The sequence below is a fragment of the Culex pipiens genome, chromosome 3 (assembly GCF_016801865.2).
Source record: "Culex pipiens pallens isolate TS chromosome 3, TS_CPP_V2, whole genome shotgun sequence".
Classification (NCBI taxonomy): domain Eukaryota; kingdom Metazoa; phylum Arthropoda; class Insecta; order Diptera; family Culicidae; genus Culex; species Culex pipiens.
In genome coordinates this window covers 23242500-23266461 of record NC_068939.1, presented here as the reverse complement: position 1 = coordinate 23266461, position 23962 = coordinate 23242500, and the positions used below count along the sequence as shown (strand labels likewise).

The following is a 23962-nucleotide window of genomic DNA, read 5'->3' as shown; positions in this document are numbered from 1 at the left end:
TTAGCTGAAAATGATACAATTTGCTACTAATGTCGATTTTATGATGAAATTAAACAATTTCAAATTTCAAATCAATTTACTCGCTGTAGGTTATAATGAAAACATCACCCCAAGTTTCAGCGCCCTCTAGTGAGGGATAATTTTTGACGTTTGATGCGATCGATAGCAATAATTTAGTGCAAAGTCCAAGTTAGTGGGTATTGCGCAATAACATTACCCAAACTTGGGTGAACGGAAGGGCGATGTTTACTTTATACACGGTGCCGAGAGTTAATAGGAGTTTTAGTTGATGTTTAGGTACTGTACTTATAACAAAAGAAAAGCTGAACAGCCAAGAGAGACTTTAGGATAGATTTTTTTTTTCTCGAAAACAGTTGGAAAGAACCAACTAAAAATGTCAAAGATAACTAGCGTTTAGCCTGTGGATAATAACTGTAAGGACGGGGATGTTTTGGCTGTGTGCTGATCGGAGGCTTAGTGCCTGAGGGATGTACCGAAGAGTGGCTTAGTGTCGTTGATTCACTCATGCCTGGAGGAGAGATGGCTTGTGGATGATTACATGGAAGCTTGGTGAAGAGGAGGCTTGAGGATGGCGTAGAGTTGGCTTGTGATGATTCAGGGTTAGTGTATAATCATTGGATTTAAAAATACATACTGTAAATTATGTCCCCATTGAAAATAAGTTCGATAAAGTACTTTTAAATTTATAAAATAAAAATTGTTAATTTTCAGATATCCTCAATAGTTCTTGCCTAAGTTTTTGCTCAGACAATGTGAGTCATAACCTATTTGCTTTGTTGCGTTTGTTGTTTAATAGTTCGGCAGATATTTACGAATATACATAACATGAGAAGATAATGTTTATAAGTGCATAAATAATTGCTTGTTGAACCGAGATACAAATTTTCAAAATAAAATAAACTTTCATATTAAACTGAATGCAATTGCGTTTTGAGAGAAATTCTAACAGTTATATTAAGAAAGCTAACTATTAAACATTAATTTGAGAAATTATAACGACATGTAAGTAATACCGATGCTACTGTTAACATGTATGATTAAAAAAAAGTAAGAAGAAAGAAATGAAGTGTGCAAAGATTTAAATTGAATGAATGAAATTGAAGATTTGAGAGCATAGATAAAGGGATAAAAATAACTGCTACAAAAGAGTTTCTGAAAAGTTGAGTCGGGTTTAGCCCAAGGCCAACTGCTGCAAGAGATTGAGTCGGGTTTAGCCCAAGGCCAATCGTCCGGAAAAGTTGAGTCGGGTTTAGCCCAAGGCCAACTGCAGCAAAAGAGTTCCAGAAAAGTTGAGTCGGGTTTAGCCCAAGGCCAACTGCTGCAAGAGATTGAGTCGGGTTTAGCCCAAGGCCAATCGTCCGGAAAAGTTGAGTCGGGTTTAGCCCAAGGCCAACTGCAGCTAAAGAGTTCCAGAAAAGTTGAGTCGGGTTTAGCCCAAGGCCAACTGCTGCAAGAGATTGAGTCGGGTTTAGCCCAAGGCCAATCATCCGGAAAAGTTGAGTCGGGTTTAGCCCAAGGCCAACTGCAGCAAAAGAGTTCCAGAAAAGTTGAGTCGGGTTTAGCCCAAGGCCAACTGCTGCAAGAGATTGAGTCGGGTTTAGCCCAAGGCCAATCGTCCGGAAAAGTTGAGTCGGGTTTAGCCCAAGGCCAACTGCAGCTAAAGAGTTCCAGAAAAGTTGAGTCGGGTTAAGCCCAAGGCCAACTGCAGCAAAAGAGTTCCTGAAAAATTGAGTCGGGCAAAAGAGTTTCTGAATGTTGAGTTGCATTTAGACCTAGAGAGAGTTGCTGAGAATTTGAGTAAAATTTGGTCCGAAGCTAGCTGCAGTTACCGAAGAAGTCGAGTTGAGTTATTTTAAATGAGAAGTATATTAATACTGTGAGGACAGAAGTCGACAAAAGAAGAGATAATATCATGTAAGAAATAAAAAAAAAAAAAACAAAGAAGAACCGAGAAGAACTATAATCTTTAACCCAAAGAATGTTGTTGATAAGTCTTAGGAAAATGCTCCAAAATAATGAGTCATTATTAATGGATACAGTAATTCTAAAACAAACGAAAATGTATCGCAAAAATGTAAGTGGCCAGCCTTAATGAGTAATGTCTACCACAGAAAGGATTCGCTGACAGTTCACATTTCAGAATTTACCGGAATGGAAGGATGGGGCACTATTGCCTGCACAGAACTCGCCAAAAATAATAATGGAAGCTCATAACAAATATAGCAACACAATGGATTACACATTGATAAGTTCCACTATAGAAAAAAATAACGGTTCTACAACCCAATATTATCCAAACTATGTTCCATTGTATTTAGATTTTAGGCAGGGATCTATGTAGTCAACGTAGGTTTGACGAAAAAAATAAGTAAAGAACAAGTATAATATATTACTACAGTTAAACACACATATAAAATATAAGGAGAGAATGTACAAGATACGAAATTCGAGATAGCGGGTGACGAAAGTTAAAGTTGTTATCAATCAAATTGAATGTAAATAACATTACTTACGTAGTTGACAAAGCAAAGTATGTTTATTTCTAAATCAAGGAATCTTATATATACGCCAACCGCGGTATGAGTCGTTAAATTATAACTATAGAATAACTACCAGGACATAGCTGAATGTGGCTCTTCGTAAAATTCGTTTTTTTTTAAGGTAAAGCCGCGAATCACTCTTAAAAAAAAGAGTTCTCATCACACAATGTTCCCTAATCAATTTCATAAATATATAACCCAATAGGAAGTTTCCGGTGATTTTAGTTTATAAAAACGATTTCATCTGAAGCCAAGTGATAAAAAGATCAATAGGCGAAGAGCAATCAAGGTTATGTAAAAGATTTATATAATATAATTTGAATATAAGTAGAATATCATTTGTAAAAGTAGTGGATGGAAATAGGACCGAGTTCTTAACAAACTAAACATATTTACTTTAACCCTAGGATGAAATATTGTTCTGAAATTTATTTTATTTAAGAATGCTATTGAATTATGTCATTCAAGCCTTGTGGAAACCCTAAACAATTTTCCAATTTATTGCATTGTTTTTAGCATTATTTGTGTACAGTTACTACAGTTAGGTCTTAGCTGAGATATAGAATACCCTTCAACAGTGAATACATTCAAAGTTAAGCACATTTTGCGTAAATCTATCGCAGGAAAAAGAAACCTCCGAATAGCCAATAGAAGGGGGATAGTTCGATGAAAAGAGTATTCTTATATCACAGTTTAAATAATTGTAAAGAAGAAAGTTCACTGAAGTTTATACCATAATGACATGACTCACGTCTGTGATAAACACATAAATTTTAGTTAGGAGAGGAAGCCTTATACAGTTTTTATTCAAATTGATGTTATATTGATACGGTTAAATATGTTACAAAGAGGTTTATGATTTCCTATGCATGATAAACGTGGTTTTCAATTTTTTTTATTTTGCTTTTCAGAGCTTGATATACTGCTGATTTTTGTGTTTTTTTTCTTCTTCATTTTTTTCCTTATTTTAGTTGACTCGGAGGAAGACAGGAAAGTTGGACGATCAATGATTACGCAAAGAAGGGAATTGGATCCGCATCACTGGCATCGTTGGTATCGGCTGGTATCAGTATCACTGGTATCGGCAGCCTAAGCCGATAGCCTTCGTTCTATGGGAAGGACACTTCACCAGGCGTTGCAAAACTTGAGACGAGAAGCAGCAGAAAGGATTTTAGTTTAACATTTACTTTATTGTTTCGTTAGTGTATTTATTATAACTTTCAATTTGGCAAGGGGAGGATGTGGCATCCTGAACATTGTGGTATCCTAAATATTAGTGTAGTTTAGGTAAACCGCTGGAAGCGTGTAGAACTGCGAGTGTAGTAGTGCGCAGCTGGCGTGAAGGAAGTCAGTCAGAGTTGGACCAATAAAGATGGAGCATCTGTCTCCCGTTTGTATTATAAATAATAAAGTTTTAATATTGGATTAAACTCGAAAATATCACAGTGTCCAGCACGTTTGGATCTGTCAAACATTGGCCAAACTGTTTCCTATAGACAAATTGTAATGTACAATGGTAAAAACACGGTTAAAAACCAGTTCTGATTACTTTTTTGATTTTAAATTGACAAGACAACATTTTTTCAATGAATCAACTATATGGTCCCCTTGAAACGAGCAGTCAACTATCATCTTTTCTGTCAAGAAGGGCCGCGAATTATTTTTTTTTTATTGATTTTAAAATCCATTTTAAATCCTGCGCGGTCATACAAAGGTTTATTGTACTCAGATTTTTTTTTATTTAATAAGCTTTATCGTAGTAAACAATATCACAAATTTAAGCTTAATGTTAGAACCTAGGTTAGAACCCTATTTGTTGTCTTGTCAATGGAGCACCGGATTCGAGTGGTAGAAATGACAGTTCTCCCATAAGGAATACATTGTAGAAAAAAGCAAAAACTGCTCGAATGGAAGTGCTCCATTTGTAGAGCTATCTAAGCCCGATCTCACGCACACTAGCGCTAAATTTGTTTTGCTGGGTGGTACAAAATTTAACCTCAATCTTTTTCTTGTACGTGCACGCAATACATGTATCGATACATGCCCATTGTAGATAACTCTATAGATTATTTTGCATTAAAATGATAAAAAGTTATCAGAAATGGTCCCGGTCCCATTCGAACGGGGTCCCTTTTTGCCTTCCTCACATCACTGAGGCAAGGCTATAAAATCACTCGAAAAATGAACTTCTTAAATACGACTCCTAGATATACCTTCACGTATACCTATCGACTCAGAATCAAATTCTAAACAAATGTCTGTGGGGATGTGTGTAGACATGATTTTTTCCACACGATTATCTCAGAACTGGCTGAACCGATTTTGGCCGGATCCGCCTTATTCTGTTCGTTTTGGGGTCCCCTAAGACCCTATTAAATTTTATTCTGTTTAGTTAAGTATTTAAAAATTTATGTCAAGAAAAAGATTTTTGTAGATACAAAAAAGGGTGATTTTTTGCCTAACCTCAAAAGGCTGAGTCTTTTTGTTTACGTGCGAGAGTCGCGCCAGATGCGAAACGCCCGGTTGCCACATTGCTTCAAATGAGAGTCTGCATGTTTTCTGGAAAAGTCTGTATCAGGTATATATATTTTCATAAACTTATTTTCATTTTTACTTTGTAAATGTGAGGAAGGCACCACCCGCATAATCAAATACCAAAGGTGAAACTGTCGAAATCATAAGAAAATTATTTCTGGTATGGTTACCATTTGTGATATTGTTGATATAATGTCACAACCATATAACAAAATTAAAATGGTACTATTTCCCGAATTGTTGCACTTATCTTGACATATTCGAATGGTTGATTTTTTTTCCTTCAATTTAATGAACGGTATCTATTCGTCATACGATTAGGATGGTTCGAAACAGCTATTGTTAGAACATAATTGTACTGTAGCCGGTATGATAAAAGTTATGATACTCGGTATGATTTAGTCAAAGAAACCTAAGCGGAAAATTTCCTAAATTTCCTAAAGTCCTAATAATTGAAACAATTGCACAACAATTAATGGTACGATATAATTATTCCTCATATGTTTGGTATTATTTCAAACCGTTTTAGTATGATTGAGCCAAAAATGAATTTTAGCGAAAATTTTCTTAAGTCCCAATGATTCAAACAATTGTTGAACAATTCATGGAGAAACATAACTTTTCGCCATATGGTAAGGATTTTTCGGAACAGCTATTGTTAAAACATAAGGGTACCATAGCCGACGTAGTATTTCCAACTTGAAGTTCAGCGAAAAACTCTTAAGTCCCAATAATCCAAACAATTGTACAACAATTCACGGAACGATATAACTGTTCGCCGCTTAGGATTATTTGAAACAGGTATTGTATCACGCAGAAAAATGTTTTGTAGAATCAGCCTGTACGAGGTTTGTTTCAACAAAAATTTTGTTGAATATAATCAACGCCGATTTTGCGTTGAAACAAACCTTGTTTTCTCAATTCCACAAAAATCTTTTGTTGTTTTGAAAAAGTTGCTTTGACGTTTAGCGTTGATTCAACAAAAATCTTGATTTTCAAATCAACAAAATGTTTTGTTGATTCAAATATGCCTCATTTTTCTGCGTGATGATTGAGCCAAATGAACTACAGCAAAAAAAATCTTAAGTCCGAATGATTCAAATAATACTTTAACAATTCATGGAACGATATACCTGAATTATGGCGAAAATTTTCCTAAGTCCCAACAATTCAAACCATTGTTCAACAATTCATGGAACGATATACCTGAATTCAGCGAAAATTTTCCTAAGTCTCAACAATTCAAACCATTGTTCAACAATTCATGGAACGATATACCTGAATTATGGCAAAAATTTTCCTAAGTCTCAACAATTCAAACCATTGTTCAACAATTCATGGAACGATATACCTGAATTCAGCGAAAATTTTCCTAAGTCTCAACAATTCAAACCATTGTTCAACAATTCATGGAACGATATACCTGTTTGTCATATAGTTTGTATGTAAAGCTAATTTATTTTCGTGATAATTTTTATAAGTCCAAATAATTTAATCAATTGATTGACCATTATCAGAACGATAACTGTTCGCCATGTGATTGGTCTATAATTTATTTGTATGGTTCTACCATACATGTTACGATATATTTATGATAAATTTTGAGGCCACATTTCATAATAAAATGCATTTTAAACCGCCAAACGTAATGTAACTGAGATAGCTCAATTAGATAAGGCGGCAGCACAACGGAAGAATTAACAGGAGACATCATCATCAAGCGGTAACAAATCCCGGACATTACAAAAAAAACCGCTAACCATTAATAAGTATATGATTAATAAGTACCATTCCCGTTAAATCCATAGTTCCCAGAACATTTGTAAAGTTTATTTTTTGGCTCCTCCCTTTTCAAATGGTGTCGGTAAGTGTCGGTAAAGCAGTTTACCATTTAAAATCATATTTTATTAATTTGTGGTACGGTTCACATAAAATAAAAATTGAACAGTTTGGGGTACGGTATTAGGCTTTCTAGTCAGAAATTTACCAATACATTCAAAGTATGTTTACATTACAGCTGGACGATTGTTTGCATCAGGTTTCCTATCTCTTTCTAGCAAAAGTTTTTTGTCAGGCGACTTCTAGCTGGTTTTTTTGACTGACCGCCCGATATGTCAGCCAACATACTTCGCAGGGCTGTGACAGCTCGAGCTCGATCATTGTTTGCATCAGGACACTGTGACGAGAAGTTCATCATTTTTGAGTTAAATTATATTTTTTTCACTGGGCCTAGAAAGCCTTATGACTATGATCCACGAAAAAAATCCCTTGTAAAAATGTATTGTAACATAACCTAACGACCTATTTAATAAATTGTAAGATTGTTTGGGGAATGGAAAATGTACGGTTGCACCCTATTTGGTGTATTATCAAGATCATTTAGGAAAAATCATTCGACAAATGGTGACTGTATGGTTGTTGACTATGCGGGGGTGCACCCACCTAATGGTGGATTAAGAAACGTTTTTATATTGACATTCAACATTCAAACAGGAGAATACTGGCCTAAATCTAGTACTGTAATAATCTAGTCCTGCTTGCCCTGCGCATTTTGCCAATGCAGATCGCCTTTGTTTACTGTTTTGACATTTGCACTTGATTGGATTCCACCAGCAGTCGTGTCGTGAAGTGGTGTTTTGATTTTACTGCGAGTTTCGTGCATTTTTGGTTTAAATTTCAAGTAAATTTATTTATTATAAAAGTAGTGAACATAATTAAATCAAGTTTTGAATAAAGTGTGTTTAAAAAAATTATACTTATACCATTATCTAAACGAGCAAAACTCTTTACAGCAATTTTTGTAATCAATCAATCTGTTGACGTTTTCATCACACTAGTTACTGATAAGCCGAATTGATTAGTATCAATTAATGCATTAGAAAGAGTTGGCAAGTTGGGACAAATCGATTAGAGCTGGCGACTTTCCAACGTTCTGAACTGATTTACGCCTAGCGGGGCGACGTGTCCTGAATTGAGCTCCAGTCGTCCAGCTGGCAAAGAACATCATGCTCAAATATTTGCTTTGTGCGTGTCTTCTTGTGGCAACCACAGCCTCCGAAAAGGGTGAGTCACTTGAAACATTTAACAGCGATTGAAATTTCAATAAACCTTATTTCTACACATCTAGAATGGAAAGGCAACTGGTTCCCGGGACCACCGGAAAACTCCACCGCCAGCACATCGACCACCACGTCCGGCGCGGAACCGGCCACCGACGCGCACGGTCGCGTCCAGATGGGCGTTGAGAACCCCGACTGCGACGACGCGCAACGCAATCTGGCGATAGATTTCGATCCGAATGATATCCGGTACGCGACGGTGTCCATGTGTCTGGACAATCGGCACGAGTACCGTGGGGACTACAACATGGAACCGCTGATCACGCTGAGCAACGTGCCGGACGCGTACGTGGCCCTTCATCGCTGCATGGACCAACCGATCGAGTACGAGGAGCGGATTCCGACCTTGTGGGTTTCTTCGGCTTAATCTCAGTCTTGATAAATTTAAACATTATTCCCGTCCACTCTCCCTCTTCCAGTGGAACGCACCGTCCCCTTTGGCCACGATACGGCGAGTATGAGTTTGTCCCACCCCAACGGTGGCTCCACAACAGCGAACACGGTGCCGTAATCGCGCTCTACCATCCCTGTGCCAACAAGCAGCAGATCGACGAGTTTCGGCAAATCGTCAAATCGTGCCTCTACCGTCACATAATCACCCCATCGGATCTACCCTCGCGGGACCGTCCCTTTGCGCTGGTCACCTGGCACGCGAAGCTGGAATTTTCCGTACTGGAACGAAAAGTCGTGGAGGACTTTATCCGCGCGTACAGTTTGAAGGGACCGGAACAAACCTCACGCGATGGACAGTACGATCATCTGCTGGTGGAACCGGCCGCCGTCGTGTCCACCCGCGACGATGAGGTGCTCTGTCCGAAGCATAAGCGGCGGGATTAGGGGAGCCAACGTTGCCATTTGATTTTGATTTTGAAAGTCGTCGTCATCCAGTGATAATTCAAGTGAATCTTGGTTTTAGCAAATGATACACAAATTTATAAATCTATACACCGTACTAATATTTTATACAACACAAAATTTGTCAGATTTCACATCGTGCTACAACGGAGAACACAGTTCACGAGTAAATATTAGAAATCTGTTCTATAAATTTTAATAAAATGTGATTTATATCGGAATATACCACAAATATTGTTTGGTTTTTTTTTCTTGTGAAAATTGAAAACAAAAAATACAAAATTTCACCAAATCATAGGAAAACAATATAAAATCAATACGAACAAAGATTGAGATATTTTGATTCTTGATTTTTTTTTTAGCTGTGAAATTCCGAAAAAAAAGTTAAAACATAAAAAAATAGTCACGATGAATTATTATGAAATTTTTACATCTTTTTTAATTCACCAAAATTAAAAAAAAAAACAATTTTAAATAGAAATTTAAATATACAATTCGGACAAATCGAGAGAAAAACATCTGAAAAAAAAAATCTAAAATTTCAAAAAATGTGCAATTTAGCACTTTTCTAAAAAAAATTAAATGTCTAATTTTTCAATCACAATAAAATATTTTAAAAAATATTTACAAATTCAAAAAATTACAGCATCTTAAATTACAATGATAAAAAAGTGGTTGTTTAAATTCAAATTAAAATTTAAATAAAAAAAACTGGAAACTGGAAAAAAAAGAGCAAAGAAAAATCTTATTATGGCTGCAATTAAGCACTTTATATTTTTAATTTTCAAATGTCAAATTCTATTTTCAAAATAGTAAAATAAAAAAATTAAGAAAAAGTATACAGTTTTTTTTATTCAGATTTGCTGAATCATTTTTTTTTCGAATCCAAAAATTCAAAACTTTCAATCAGTAAATTTTAAAGTACGCATTTAAAAAAAAGAAACGTGTACCAAACGCTTCAGTTTGTAAGATTGTAGTTTTAAAAGTATTTTGTACGTTGTAATCAAGGTATGAAGATTAGTAAGGTAAGACGGGTTTTCCAGCTGTCAAATTAGTTAGTTAGCACGAAACCCGGTTTTTATATGGAGATTTTCAGAAAAGTGAAAATTTGACCATTTACCGGGAACCGAAATACGCTTAAAAAAATATTACAACCCTACAGAAAAAAAAATCCGATGAAACTTCTAAAATTTGATGTCTCAAAATTTAAAAAAAAAATCTAAAATTTTAATATTAAATATTCTAATATTTAAAAATCATATGCTCAAAAATCTAAAATTCAAAGTTTAAAGATTTAAAATTAAATAAAAAATTATGTTGAGAGCATAAAAAATTCAAATATTTATTTTATTATTTAGTATGTACTAAAAACATAGAATTAAGAAATCGACGGTAACATTTCAAAAGGCATCATGTACATTTTGACACTTTCTGGGTTTTTGCATATTCTGAAAGTACTCCTAATAAGCTATCTCTCCACCAAAAATGAGCAAAAGTTACTTCAGTTAAGTCTGTTTAATCATGATTTTAAATAAAGTAACATAAACAAAATCTCTGCCATCAGCAGTCCCTGTTTATATAGCCCTGTCAACCTGTCAAACCAAAGGCTACATAAACCTCGTGACGAAAAAAAAAGCAACATGAAAAAAGCGCCATGTACATTCGGCGAAGAAAAACGAATCATAACAAAGCGCCCCCCTCAGTGACAGCAGGGTGATATCGACGTTGGTGATTTCAAAAGAAGTTATGTTTGTTTTTCTCAAATAAAATTACGGAAATAATGTTTTATTGAATATGGATGATCAAGTATCAATAAAAGCAACGTTTTTCAATCAAACCATCCACATTAACGACCCCCGGGTCTTTTGTGGTCTCTATTGCAAGTTTCTGCTCGAACCTAGGAGTCCGAAGGCTTGAATGGAGAGAGCACCCAAACCTCTTTTACTCCAAGGAACCTTCCACCCCAGTGTTTGAACGGACGACCTTTGGATTGTGAGTCCAACCGCCGCCAGCGATTCCACCGGAGTAGGCTTGGTTTGGTGTGTTGTTTGTACTTATGGCATGGAGACGACTCCTACACCTGGAATGACTTAACGGCCTAACAACCAAGGCCGGGACCGACATATTACTTCCTCAAGGTTGCAGCAGATGGGAATCGAACCCAGAATCATCCGCTTACAAAGCGGACAGCGTAACCATTCGGCCACGCACTGCCACGTTTTTCATCGTTTTTTATTATTAGAACATCTTATTTTGCTTTTATATTAAAATGGGAATTGAAAATGGATGCTCAACATTCAAATGCGGTTTTCTCAAAACGCATGGTTTGTACATGATGCTTATTGAAATGTTGGCGTCGAAATAATAATTTTAAAAATTCTGTCCAAATATCCTCGTCAAAATTTCCAGTCCAATCAAGATTTTTTTTTATCTTTTTCAAAATTTGGGTTTCTAATCTAAAATATGACTACAAAAATGACAGATTTTTATATAATTTGAGATGACGGCATTCAAGAATTAAAAAAAAAAGTTACGAATATAAGTACACTCAACCCCCGGTCTTTGGTCACTTTTTCGTTTGACACTTTTTTAGTTTGTACCCAAGGGGTAGGACACAGAGTAACTGAGTGACTCAATTTTACAAAATTACTCAATGTGGCTCAAAGTTACTCAATCTTCGTCATGATTTTTTTTTTCACCGATTTGCGGAATTTGTGAATAAACGTTGACCACGCTGACAGAAGAGCTTGTTTACAAATACATTAGAAATATTTTCACGCCACGATGCTGCTAAAGTTCAGTCAGTCGACGAAACCGGGAACAAACTATTCCGCCCGACGACGACGTCGATTCCGCCTGTTACGGATTGTGCCGTGTTGATCGTCGCCGCCGGTACCGGTGAATTCGATACTGGTATTATCTAAATCCGGATGGCACGGAGATAACATGCTGAAACCGTCCACCAAGATGTACTTGTTTCAAGCAGAGGCAGTGGCGTGTTTCTTTGCGGCAGCCTATGTTGCTCCGGCAGCTCCCTTCTTCTTGTGGACAGCAGCTCCAGTGTCACTGGCGGCTTCTTTTTCAGCACCTTGCTGACAATCTCCAGGTTGCGTTTCTTCTCGCCCGGCAGCGCGCTTTTGCTTCCTTCACGCCGATTACGCGGTCCTTCATTGGTCAGCTTCTCCTGGAACTCTCCGGTCGACGCCTTGGCGACGTTGGCAGCAGTCACCAGTGTAGTAGCGCGGATGCGCATTGTAGATGCCGGTCTATCCTCCCGTCCACCCGCTTACCGACAGTGCAAGAAGGCCGCTTCCGGCCCGTAAGGTTTCGGAGGTTTCGGATAATCTCCAGAACCGCGTCCTGCGTCATCCACTCACTCACACTCTCTGTCTCCTCCACACTCACTCCCTGCCAAAGTACTCGATCTGGGATACTCGATGTATAGAGGTATCCAACATTTGGAACTACGATGGTATGTGTAATGGTATTAACAAATAGCACGACTCTACAACCAGCTCTCATCCGGGCGATTTCGTTCATGGCATACCTGTCAATGCGCAAATTTCGCTTCGTCCTTGTTGAGTTCCGCATTGTGGGGCACCTCTACCACCCAATCCTTCTCCTTTTCGGCCTTGAACCTTCTCGTCGCGGGCTCTTTTTCTGCTTTTGTAAAACCGCGTTAACGATGTCCATTTTGCCACAACGCATTTTACAATTTTGAACGAAATTACTTGGAACCATCGGCACCGGCGGCACTCTCTTTGGAAACGGCTTCTTCGGGGCTGGCTTCTTGGCGGCGGCCTAAGTGTTCTTGGCCTTGGCGGTGGCAATAGCAGCCATATTTGCCTAATGCCGCCGTCGGAGCCTATTTGCCAGCAGCGGCACCGTTTCCGGCAGCAGCAGCATTCATCCCTTTTTGGCCGGTTCGGTATTTGGGGCAGTGGCCAAGCCTTCTTGCCTCCCTCAACACCTTTCTGGCAGCCGGAAAATTTACGCTCCCGCTGTTTTTGTGTTTAGCAAATTGTCAGTGTCAGCGTTGAAATGTCAATGTCAAAATTTGTTACGTCATTTGTGAAAATCATGGTGAAGATTTAGAAACTCTGAAAAACGTGCGTGGCTCAATGTTACTCAATTCTATTCAAATTTTCTCAAAATCACTCACTGTCCTACCCCTTGGTTGTCAAACGAACGGGGTACCTTTTAAGTTTGACACCCTTTTTACACGGAGTTCACACACACTACCAAACGTATGATTTGATAATGTGCGTGAGCGCCGTGTAAAAAGTGACAGTTCGTCACTTTCTAGTTTGACAACGGGGTACAAATTTGCGCATTGACAGGTATGCCATGAGGCTAGTTTGACAGCGATGGCCTCTGCTTGAAACAAGTACATCTTGGTGGACGGTTCCAGCATGTTATCTCCGTGCCATCCGGATTTAGATAATACCAGTATCGAATTCACCGGTACCGGCGGCGACGATCAACACGGCACAATCCGTAACAGGCGGAATCGACGTCGTCGTCGGGCGGAATAGTTTGTTCCCGGTTTCGTCGACTGACTGAACTTTAGCAGCATCGTGGCGTGAAAATATTTCTAATGTATTTGTAAACAAGCTCTTCTGTCAGCGTGGTCAACGTTTATTCACAAATTCCGCAACTCGGTGAAAAAAAAAATCATGAGGAAGATTGAGTAACTTTGAGCCACATTGAGTAATTTTGTAAAATTGAGTCACTCAGTTACTCTGTGTCCTACCCCTTGGTTTTACACCAACTGTTGTCAACAAGGGGTAGGACACAGAGTAACTGAGTGACTCAATTTTACAAAATTACTCAATGTGGCTCAAAGTTACTCAATCTTCCTCATGATTTTTTTTTTCACCGAGTTGCGGAATTTGTGAATAAACGTTGACCACGCTGACAGAAGAGCTTGTTTACAAATACATTAGAAATATTTTCACGCCACGATGCTGCTAAAGTTCAGTCAGTCGACGAAACCGGGAACAAACTATTCCGCCCGACGACGACGTCGATTCCGCCTGTTACGGATTGTGCCGTGTTGATCGTCGCCGCCGGTACCGGTGAATTCGATACTGGTATTATCTAAATCCGGATGGCACGGAGATAACATGCTGGAACCGTCCACCAAGATGTACTTGTTTCAAGCAGAGGCCATCGTTGTCAAACTAGCCTCATGGCATACCTGTCAATGCGCAAATTTGTACCCCGTTGTCAAACTAGAAAGTGACGAACTGTCACTTTTTACACGGCGCTCACGCACATTATCAAATCATACGTTTGGTAGTGTGTGTGAACTCCGTGTAAAAAGGGTGTCAAACTTAAAAGGTACCCCGTTCGTTTGACAACAGTTGGTGTCAAATCATCGGGGTTTGAGTGTATACAAGAATATAAGAATTCAAGAATTTATGAATGTAAAAATTTAAGAATTGAGGAATTAAAAACATTAAGAATTACGGAATTAAAAAAATAAGGAGTTAAAGTATTGTAGCATTAAAGAATAAACATATCAATGATTTGCAAAATTAAATTAATTAAAGTCACGAAAAGATTGTGCTACTTTTCTTGAACTGATGCGTTCTTTCCGATTTCTATACTTAGCTAATCAATGTTTATATTATCACCTCGCTAAATACCTATTTATTATTATAATAAAATTGACGTTTTTAGCTTGTAAAAAATAAAATAATAAAATAAGAATGAATTTCCCATTGGGTCCTAAAATGAAGCTTAGATGGCTGATATTATTGTTTACAGTGATAAAGCTTATTTTTCTGAGTACAATGACCCTTTGTATGACCACAAAAGTTTAAAATGGATTTTTAAATCATTTTTGAAAAATTAACCTCGCGCTCCTTCTTGACAGCAAAGCTCCTACTTGACAGCTCGTTCCAAGGGGACCATAGTTAATCCATCGAAAAATGTTGTCTTGTCAAAAAAAATAGAGCTATCTAAGCCCGATCTCACACACACTAGCACACCATTTGTTTTGCTGGCTGGTACAAAATTTAACCTCACTTTTTTTCGTGTACGTTCACGCAATACATGCGCACGTAGATAACTCTATAATTATGCATTGCAGTCGACCTCGCAGTCGACTCTCTGGTTGTCAATATCCAAGGGACCGTCGAGAATGAGAATCATCAGTTTACAGAACGATGCAAAAGGAAGACTTGATTGATTTTTTTTTCTTGATACCCAGTTATGGGAGAGAAGCATGGCAACGTCCAGCAAACAAAAACAAACTTATGTCAAACATCCTTCAAAACTTCGTTTCGCGAAGAAAAATCCATGAGAAAGTGAAATTATTGACAACCGGAAGAGATTTTTAAAGCAAACAGAATCCAAGGGAACGTCGAGGAAGAGATCCTTCAAGCAAGAGAAAAAATCGAGGAATGAAGATAATTGGAGTATACAGATTGAAGGGACTGAAGAATTCATCGATAGATGGAGCAATATTGATATCGAGAAGATCGACAGCCAGAGAGTCGACTGTATAATAAAAAAAAAAGTGATCAGAAATGGTTTTTAATCGTGTTTTTTACTCACGAATAGAACTGCGTGGACTAGTAAGGTTTTGGTGACAGGCGAGTCTACTATCACTTTGTTCTGGCACCACCCCCTTGGTTTTTTACCGTTGTACATAAAAATTGACATAGGGCTTTAGTACCCAATTGATGCATAAAATTGAATCATTAAAAATAATATTGAAACTTTGAAGATTTTAACCCAAAATGGCGTTTCTCTGCCTGTGTGTGCAAAACTGTTCGTTCTGGTACTGCACCACAACGCCAACCGTGCGCATTTCTCCCTCCCCACCCCACACACCTGAAAGAACTGTCAACTCATCAGGCAGCGCGAGCGAGAGCGAGAGAAATGTGAATTGCGTGTGTTTGTCAAAAAAGCACGAAATTTTGATCCGGGCTATTTTCGCGTTTTAACCGTAGCAAAGTGCACCACTTCCGGCCGAAAACACCGACCAAACACGCCCCGATGGCCCTGGAACCGTTTGCATGCTTCATGGTAAGTGGGCGGCACCGGTTTGGGCGCGAAATTCGCAATTTTCCGTGGCGACCTGGCCGTGCGGTTCGCGGACTCGTTTTTTTTTGCTCTCTTCGTCGGTCGCGTGAGCGTGTGTGTGTGTGTGTGGTGGTCAGTCGGTTACAAACACCAAAGCAGGCGGCGGCGCCGTGTTTTCTTCGCATACACGCGCGCGCTTCTGTTATGCAGGTTGTTACGGATAGGGTGATATAACAGCTTTTGAAGAGATTTTAAATTAGTTTTACAATCTCTTTAAAAGTTGAATCGGCTTTGTGGAGTTAACTGGAGAAATACTTGATGTTTACGTCTGTGTTTGGGAAATGCAAAGCTGTATCAACTGATCATCATGAGAACGTTCCAGAGTACTTGATGTTTACGTCTGTGTTTGGGAAATGCAATGCTGTATCCACTGATCATCGTTGAGAGAACCGTTCCAGAGTACTCGAAGTTTACGTCTGTGTTTGGGAAATGCAAAGCTGTATCAACTGATCATCGTTTAGGAGAACGTTCCAGAGTACTTGAAGTTGGCGTCTGTGTTTGGGAAGTGCATTTAGAAATCCAAAGGGGTTCGCTTGCATAAAATCAACCTGCATCATCGCCCTAAGCATCGTGACAGGGCAAACCTTCCTCTGCCGCTCTCCCCATTCAACAATCGGCTTTTTATTGACCGACGACGGCACCAACATTTGCGTAGACACGGCCACAGAGAGTGTCGTATCAGCACACAGAGAACGCGAACAGAATAGAATCGCGCGGGTGAATGCAGGTGGCGCCTCCCTTTACGATACAGCAATACACACATACAGCGGTTGATGCAGTTCTGCTGTGTTCCGGCGGCATGCCCATACAACCGTAGCCGGTGTGTTTTGTTTGGTCTAGTGAATTCGGAAGGTTGTTTTTGCTTCTTTTCTTTCTCTGCGTTGGCAAGTATGAATGGCCCAATGATTGGATATTGCGACGTAGAAGTAGGGAATCTCTCTCGGGTAGATTTGTTATGTTGGGAAAAGGCTTAGCATTATTTTTGTTTTTTTTTTTTAAGGACGTGGAGAACTCGCGCTCCTACATTGACGAGTTGTACTCGGACGACGCGTACAAATGCCAGGAGGCGATAGTCTGCCTCAAGAATGCCGTCATCGGTTCGAACAAGAAGAAGGGTTCGGTCATCTCACAGGGTATCGTTCCTCGGCTGATTGCCCTGCTTCGGGATGAGTCCAAGGACTACGCATTGCGACTGGACGCGGCCATCGTCATCGGTTCGCTGGCCAAGGGAACAGAATCTCAGGTGCACTCGTTGATCTACTACGAAACGGTGCAAGTATTGCTAGGAATTGTAGTCAACCCGGGTACCGACCGGAGACTTATGGAGACCTGTCTGGGTGCGCTCAAGACCGTCCTGCAGTACCCGTTTGCCCCGATCGAGCTGCTGCACTCCAACATCGGCAATCTGCAGCGGTTGATTCAGCTGGCCTCGCCGAGCAGCAGCATCCAGTGTCAAGAGTACGTGGCCAACATCTTCGTGCCGCTGTGTCACTCGTCCCACCAGCAGAAGAACCTCTGCCAAGCCAACGTAATCCCGTTCCTCGCCCGGCTGATGACCACTCAGCTGACCGTTCTTCAGGTACCTGCCCTCAAGTGTCTCGCGGCGATGTGCTTCACCAACAAGTACGTGTCGGACGCCGTCTGTCAAACCTGCCACGAGGAACGCTCCATCCTGGACATCTTGACCGTGCTGCTTTCGCGCACGCGAGACGTCCAGATTCAGCTGTCCGCGAGCCGCTGTCTTACCTATCTGCACCGATCCGGATCGCTTCGAGCCGATGACTACAGAATAGTTTACAAAACCTTGCCCAGCCTGGCCCGCCTATGTTCCGAGGACTTTGATGAAGATACCCGTGCAACGGCAGCCGAAACGTTGGCCTACCTGGCGGAGGTAAGCTCCTCATTTCAAGCTCTTGACTGCTTGTCAACTAAACTCGATGTTTTTTTTTTTTTTCAAGATCGACTCGGAGCTGCAGCGGCTGGCCGCCATCAGCAACCATCTGATCTGTTCGCTGGCGAACCTGATCCGGTGCCCGTCGCCGCTGTCCCGGCAGGGTGCGTTCCGCTGCTTCGCCTCGCTGGCCGCCAACGACGAGGACATCCGCAAGCGGATAATCGAAATGGAGGGCCTCATGGAGGAGGTGCTGAACGGGCTGAAGGACACCTGTCCGGAGGTGAGGGATCTTGAGGTCTGAATTTGAGTCGGGTTAATAGCGTTTGGTTTAGGTTCGCCTCTCCGCGGTTCGATGTCTGCACTCGCTGTCCCGGTCGGTGCAGCTGCTGAGGACCACGTTCCAGGTAACTTCAACAATTTGAACGTCCCGAAAGTCAGCTTCTAACCGTTCGCTTTTAAGGATCACTCGGTGTGGCGTCCGCTGATGGATCTGCTCGTGGGCGAGCCGTCGCTCGAGCTGCTCACCGTGGTCACGTCGACGATCTGCAACCTGCTGCTGGAGTTCTCCCCGGCCAAGGAGCCGATGCTCGAGTCCGGCGCGGTCGAGATGCTGTGCGAGCTGACGAAGCACAGCGATCCGGCGCTGCGCCTGAACGGCAGCTGGGCGCTCATGAATATGGCCTTTCAGGTAGGTGTTTCAAGGTCGCATTTGAAGAAATCATGTTGTAAAGGATGCTTTCAGGCCGAGCAACACGTCAAGTCGAAGATCATCAACACGCTCGGCACGGACCGGATATTCCAGCTGCTGGGCGACGCGGACGAGCGGGTCATCATGAAGACGCTGGGCCTGCTGCGGAACCTGCTGAGCAATACGCTGCACATCGAGATCATCATGTCGGAGCACTCGTCCGAGGTGTTGCGAGCGGTGAGTTTCTCAAAGATTTGTGCCAATCGGGTACTGATTAAATTTGTTTTTTTTAGGTGAACCTAGTCCTGGACGGACCGCATCCACCCGAAGTGAAGGAGCAAGCTTTAATAATCATAAGTAACATTACGGCCGGAGCGCGGGACAAGGACTACGTGCTCGAGGACGAGAACATAATCAAAAAGATTCGTGAATTTCTGGTGAGTGTTCCCTCGGTCGTTCGCTGTGAATTGTAGATTACCTGCCCCAATGTAAACAAGGGCGTCTGTATGGACAGTTACAAACGACCTTATCCCTCTGCAGGTCGTCTCGGACAACAAGCTCCAAATGGGGGCTGTGTTCGTGGTGCGGAACCTGATGGACAAGAGCGGCCGGCAGAAGATGCTGCGCGAGTCGGGCATCCTGGAGAACCTGGAACAGCTGCTGCACATGACGCCGCGGGATTCGCAATTTTACGAAGAGTAAGTAGGGCAATCCCAATCTATCGAGGTGGATCAAACGTGCCGCTTGCTGATCGGTGAAATAGAAAAACAAAGTGACGTCAAGATATTACGTAGCCTTTCATCCGAGCAGCAACACAAGGCCGTCCAAAGCGCTTTCCGTTCCGCGTCCGCGACTTTTGTGAAACCACTGCTCCAAAAACCAAATAAATGAATTTGCTCTTCTCTTCTCGTTCCGCGAACCCGCCAACGCGCTGCTTGTGCTTGTGCGTGCGCCCAATGGATTGCAACACTACACAGCATACGGCAGGAGATTTTAAGGTTTGATTTCTCGGACGAGCACTGAGCGCCACCATCAACCAACCAACCAACCAACCATCATCTCTCACGGATTCCCCCCATTCAGCAGTTGTTGACTCTTCTAGTGTGATCGTGTGTGTGTGCGTGTTTGTTCTGTACTTTGTTGGATGTGGCGCATGTTTGTGAACCTGGTTACAGTATCTTCCTCCGCGTGCGGTCACTCGACCTTCTAACCTCCGCGCGACGCGGCTCCCCCAGGAAGGTGTCGTTTGTTAAGTTTATTCTAATTTTATTAATTTATTTAGAGCTCTAACAAGTGTGCATGTAACGGCAGCAGTATCAGGTCGATTTCTTCCAAAACTGTGCATGCGAAGGGAGATCGAGTGTGCGACAGGACTAAAGTGTGAAACCGATTGTATATATTTCATCCCCAAAACAAAATATGACTCGAAATGTAAGGTAATGACAAAAGAACCCAGCAGGGACGTTGAGTTTTCAGTTCAACACCGGAAAACAGGCAGGCTCTTCCAACCACCCACGAGCGTTGGAAATAAAACTAGACGAGCGTCAAAACGCATTTATGTATTCTACGACGAAGGATCGACCGACAGAGAGCGAGAGACCAACGAGGATGCCAAACAACCCTTTAGAGGTGCGCGCGCGCTGTTTCCTAAATACGCAATAAACACGCTTAGACGTTCCGCGAGCAAAGAAAGAAGAACCGTTTGGGTCGTGTAGCACTTTTAGAGACGAGATTCAAGGACTGGCAGTGTTTTTGAAACACTCTTTACTGCGGGAAGATTGCGGCGAACTTGCGTTTATTGCAAAGAATGTGACGACCCCTTAAGAATCCCCCACTCCCTTTCAGTGATCCAGAGTAGCGTAAGAGACCCCCCCTCAACCCAGTTGTAAAATAAATCCAGTGATCAAACTATTCTAAACAGGAGTCGCAAGATGTTGTTCGATGACCGCCCAAAACGCTCCATGTCGCAGAATTCTCGCTGCGTTCAACGCAACGTGGTAGGCCTGGCCACTTTTTTTTTCTCTTAGCTTTTCACAGCTATTCGTTTTTATTGATCTTTTTTTTTCATGGAGCACATAACATATACATTCAAAGTAGCATACAAAGAAGTGGTTGATCCTGTCGTGGTGATTGTTGCATTCGATCGTAATAATTCGATCATAATTTCTCGACTCACGATCGAGATTTCTCGATCGTAATTTCTCAATCTACCACAGACATATAACGACCGACGATCGAGAAAATCTCAATATGGGTTAGACGCACGTTTTCAAAACTTTTAAAAATTCATGATTTTTAAAACATTAGAAAAATATATAAATTTAAAAATAACTTAAAAAAACTTTTTATATTCCAAAAAAAATATCAATGACAAAAGAAGATCTCTGGAGGCAGGGGTTGTTACGGCCAGGGTAGGGTTGTTACGGACGGCGCGGATTTACTGGCTAATTTTGTTCAGGCGCGGATTTCGCGCGGATAGCAATTTTCATAAATAAAATAATTGAGAACGATAGAATTTCTTTCAAGTTACAAAGGAAAATATTATAAGCAATAAAATAAATTCAATCTTTTTCTTTGCGTGCAAAAATATCAATTTCTAAAAAGTTGTTAATGAAGAAAATTTTCTTCTGAAAATTATTCATTGTTTTTTTTTTTCTTAATACGAATCTTCAAAATAATCTTCAAGGAGCGTTTATTTTTAAAAATGTATTGAGATTTCTTATATAAATTTTACATAACATTACAACTCATAATTTTTGTCAACATTTGCTGACCTGGTTTAAATATTTTTCTATAATTATTCACATGATACATTTAATTTTTATCTTCGGACTCATATTTTAAACTTTTTCCAAAGATTTAAACATAAGGATGTACATAAATGATTCTTAGGGTATGTTCCGGATTGGATAAGTTTCCAAGGCATTTTCTAATATAGCAAACAATAAATATTGAGCGAGCATATTAATTACAATTTCAAAATTACAAAATTCGAAAAATTACAGAATTTTAAAAAGCTTTAGATCTTTTTAGATTTTTTAAGTTTTTTCAATCTTAAATTTAAATTTTGAAAATTGAAAGATTCTGTTGCCACTCTGATTTAGGTAGAATTGGTTCTACTCCCAATTATCAAAACATGACGAAATCCACTTAGCAATCTGCTAAAATCTCCGTCTTAAATTGAAAATTTCAGAATTTACATATTCAATTAAACAAAAAAAAATAGAATTCATAAATTTAAATTGCCAAAACTTGCAGACTCAAAAACGCAAAAAGAAATATGAATTCTCACATTGAAAAATTACAAAAAAAAATTAACATGGATTTTTCATAAATTCTTAATTTTTCAAGAAAGTTCTTAAGTTATTAAATTAGAAAGATATAAAATTATAAAATTATTTATTTTTAAAATTATTAAATTTTTAAATTATTAAATTATTAAATTATTAAATTATTGAATTATTAAATTCTTAAATTATTAAATTATTAAATTATTAAATTATTAAATTATTCAATTATTAAATTATAATATTATTTATTTATAAAATTATAAAATTATTTAATTATTAAACTATTAAATTACTAAATTATTAAATTATTAAATAATTAAATTATTAAATTATTCAATTATTAAATTATTAAATTATTGAATTATTAAACTATTAAATTACTAAATTATTAAATTATTAAATTATTAAATAATTAAATTTTTAAATTATTAAATTATTAAATTATTAAATTATTAAATTATTAAATTATTAAACTATTAAATTATTAAATTATTAAATTATTGAATTATTAAATTATTAAATTATAAGATTATTAAACTATTGAATTATTGTTTTTTGCCATTTTCTTAGTTCGAATAATTTTCGGAGCCATATTTTAGTTTAGAGAAATTTAGAGAAGAAAATAAAATAAATTTCGTGTTTCGATTTTCCAGAGTAAAATTTTGGTGAGAATTATCAAGTACAAAATCCCTAGATTTTATGGTTATTTATTTTAGGGTTTTAAAATTTTGAATTAAATTTTTTTTCCTGAATTTGTTTTTAAAGCAACGATATTTGAAGTGTTACTAATATTGTTTCAGAAATGGCAGAAAAGATTCCACTTGGTGCAGGTGCGATATGAATCCACAACAGATCAACGGATCAGTAATGCTTTCTGTATTATTCTTTTTTCGTTTAAAATTTTATTCATTATGTTACTCTCTTCTATGTTTGTCGCGATTTTTTTTATGGCGCGGTTTTCGCGCGGATTGGGTTTTGGGGTCGGCGCGGATCCGGCGCGGATTTTTTTTTCGACTTTTCCGTAACAACCCTGAAAAGGTCTAATAAATCAAATTTTCAGTTTTTGCTTTTTGGGTGTTTTTCAATACCCCTGACTCAAGGCTCTTTCAAAAACACCCAAATAGCAAAAACTGGAAGTTTGGTTTATTGGACCTTTTCAAAAAAAAAAAAACTCTAGATCTGCTATATACTTAGAGTATGATTAATAAGATTGATAAGGGCGTTTAAGAGGGCGTTGAAAAAACATAAAAATAAAGATAGGTACAGTCCAGACTCGATTATCCGAAGGCCTCGGAAATATTTCACTTCGGATAATCGAATCCATGATGGCGGCCAATATGGCGGTTAAGAAATATTGAAAAAATGCGATTTATTTAATAAGCAATCAACTATTCAAATCTGACTAAACTGGGGTCGCAGAATTCGAATTTAATGATTAAAACAAGAAGAAAAAAAAGATTTTTTTTTTGTTCGTGATTCGATTATCCGAAGTCAAACCTTCGGATAATCGAAACTTCGGATAATCGAAACTTCGGATAATCGAGGCCTCGGATAAGAGGGGTAGACAGTGGAATTATTGATCCTAAATCCATTTCTGGAGTTTTTTTTAAAGGTCCAATAAACCAAATTTCCAGTTTTTGCTTTTTGGGTGTTTTTCGAACCGCCGGGGTATTCGAACTGGGGTATTTAAAAACACCCAAAAAGCAAAAACTGAAAATTTGGTTTATTGGTCCTTTTAAAAAAAAACTCCAGATTTTAACCAATTTCCACATTTATTTAAGAATTAAAAAAATAGGAATTTTAAAATGTTTAATTTTTTTTTAAATAAATTTCTTTAAAATAAAATTTGGTCTTAAAAATTTATTAAATCTTTAAAACATAAAAAATAAACTTTTGATTTTTTTTAAATTTTAATTTAAAAAAAA

The 23962-nt window shown here is 38.9% G+C and overlaps 2 protein-coding genes across 4 annotated transcripts; both read left to right on the top strand.

Annotated features, from left to right (window-relative positions):
* Positions 1-7683: 7683 nt before the first annotated feature.
* On the top strand, positions 7684-9302 carry LOC120418910 (uncharacterized). 2 transcript variants are annotated; one of them, XM_039581438.2, is made up of 4 exons: positions 7684-7831; positions 7889-8159; positions 8224-8563; positions 8635-9302. In XM_039581438.2, exons 2-4 carry the CDS (start codon positions 8102-8104, stop codon positions 9050-9052), a joined length of 816 nt encoding a protein of 271 aa, XP_039437372.1. In that variant the 5' UTR covers positions 7684-7831; positions 7889-8101; the 3' UTR covers positions 9053-9302. The 2 variants fall into 2 exon arrangements, with proteins under 2 accessions (XP_039437372.1, XP_039437373.1); XM_039581439.2 differs by having other exon boundaries at positions 7685-7776.
* A 6637-nt stretch (positions 9303-15939) lies between these two features.
* LOC120418913 (armadillo repeat-containing protein 8-like) lies at positions 15940-20658 on the top strand. Of its 2 annotated transcripts, none has more exons than XM_039581444.2 (9): positions 15940-16108; positions 17166-18056; positions 18124-18339; positions 18392-18463; positions 18520-18747; positions 18802-18984; positions 19041-19184; positions 19288-19445; positions 19725-20658. In XM_039581444.2, exons 1-9 carry the CDS (start codon positions 16079-16081, stop codon positions 19768-19770), a joined length of 1968 nt encoding a protein of 655 aa, XP_039437378.1. In that variant the 5' UTR covers positions 15940-16078; the 3' UTR covers positions 19771-20658. The 2 variants fall into 2 exon arrangements, with proteins under 2 accessions (XP_039437378.1, XP_039437375.1); XM_039581441.2 differs by lacking the exon at positions 15940-16108 and adding an exon at positions 16953-17091.
* Positions 20659-23962: the final 3304 nt, after the last annotated feature.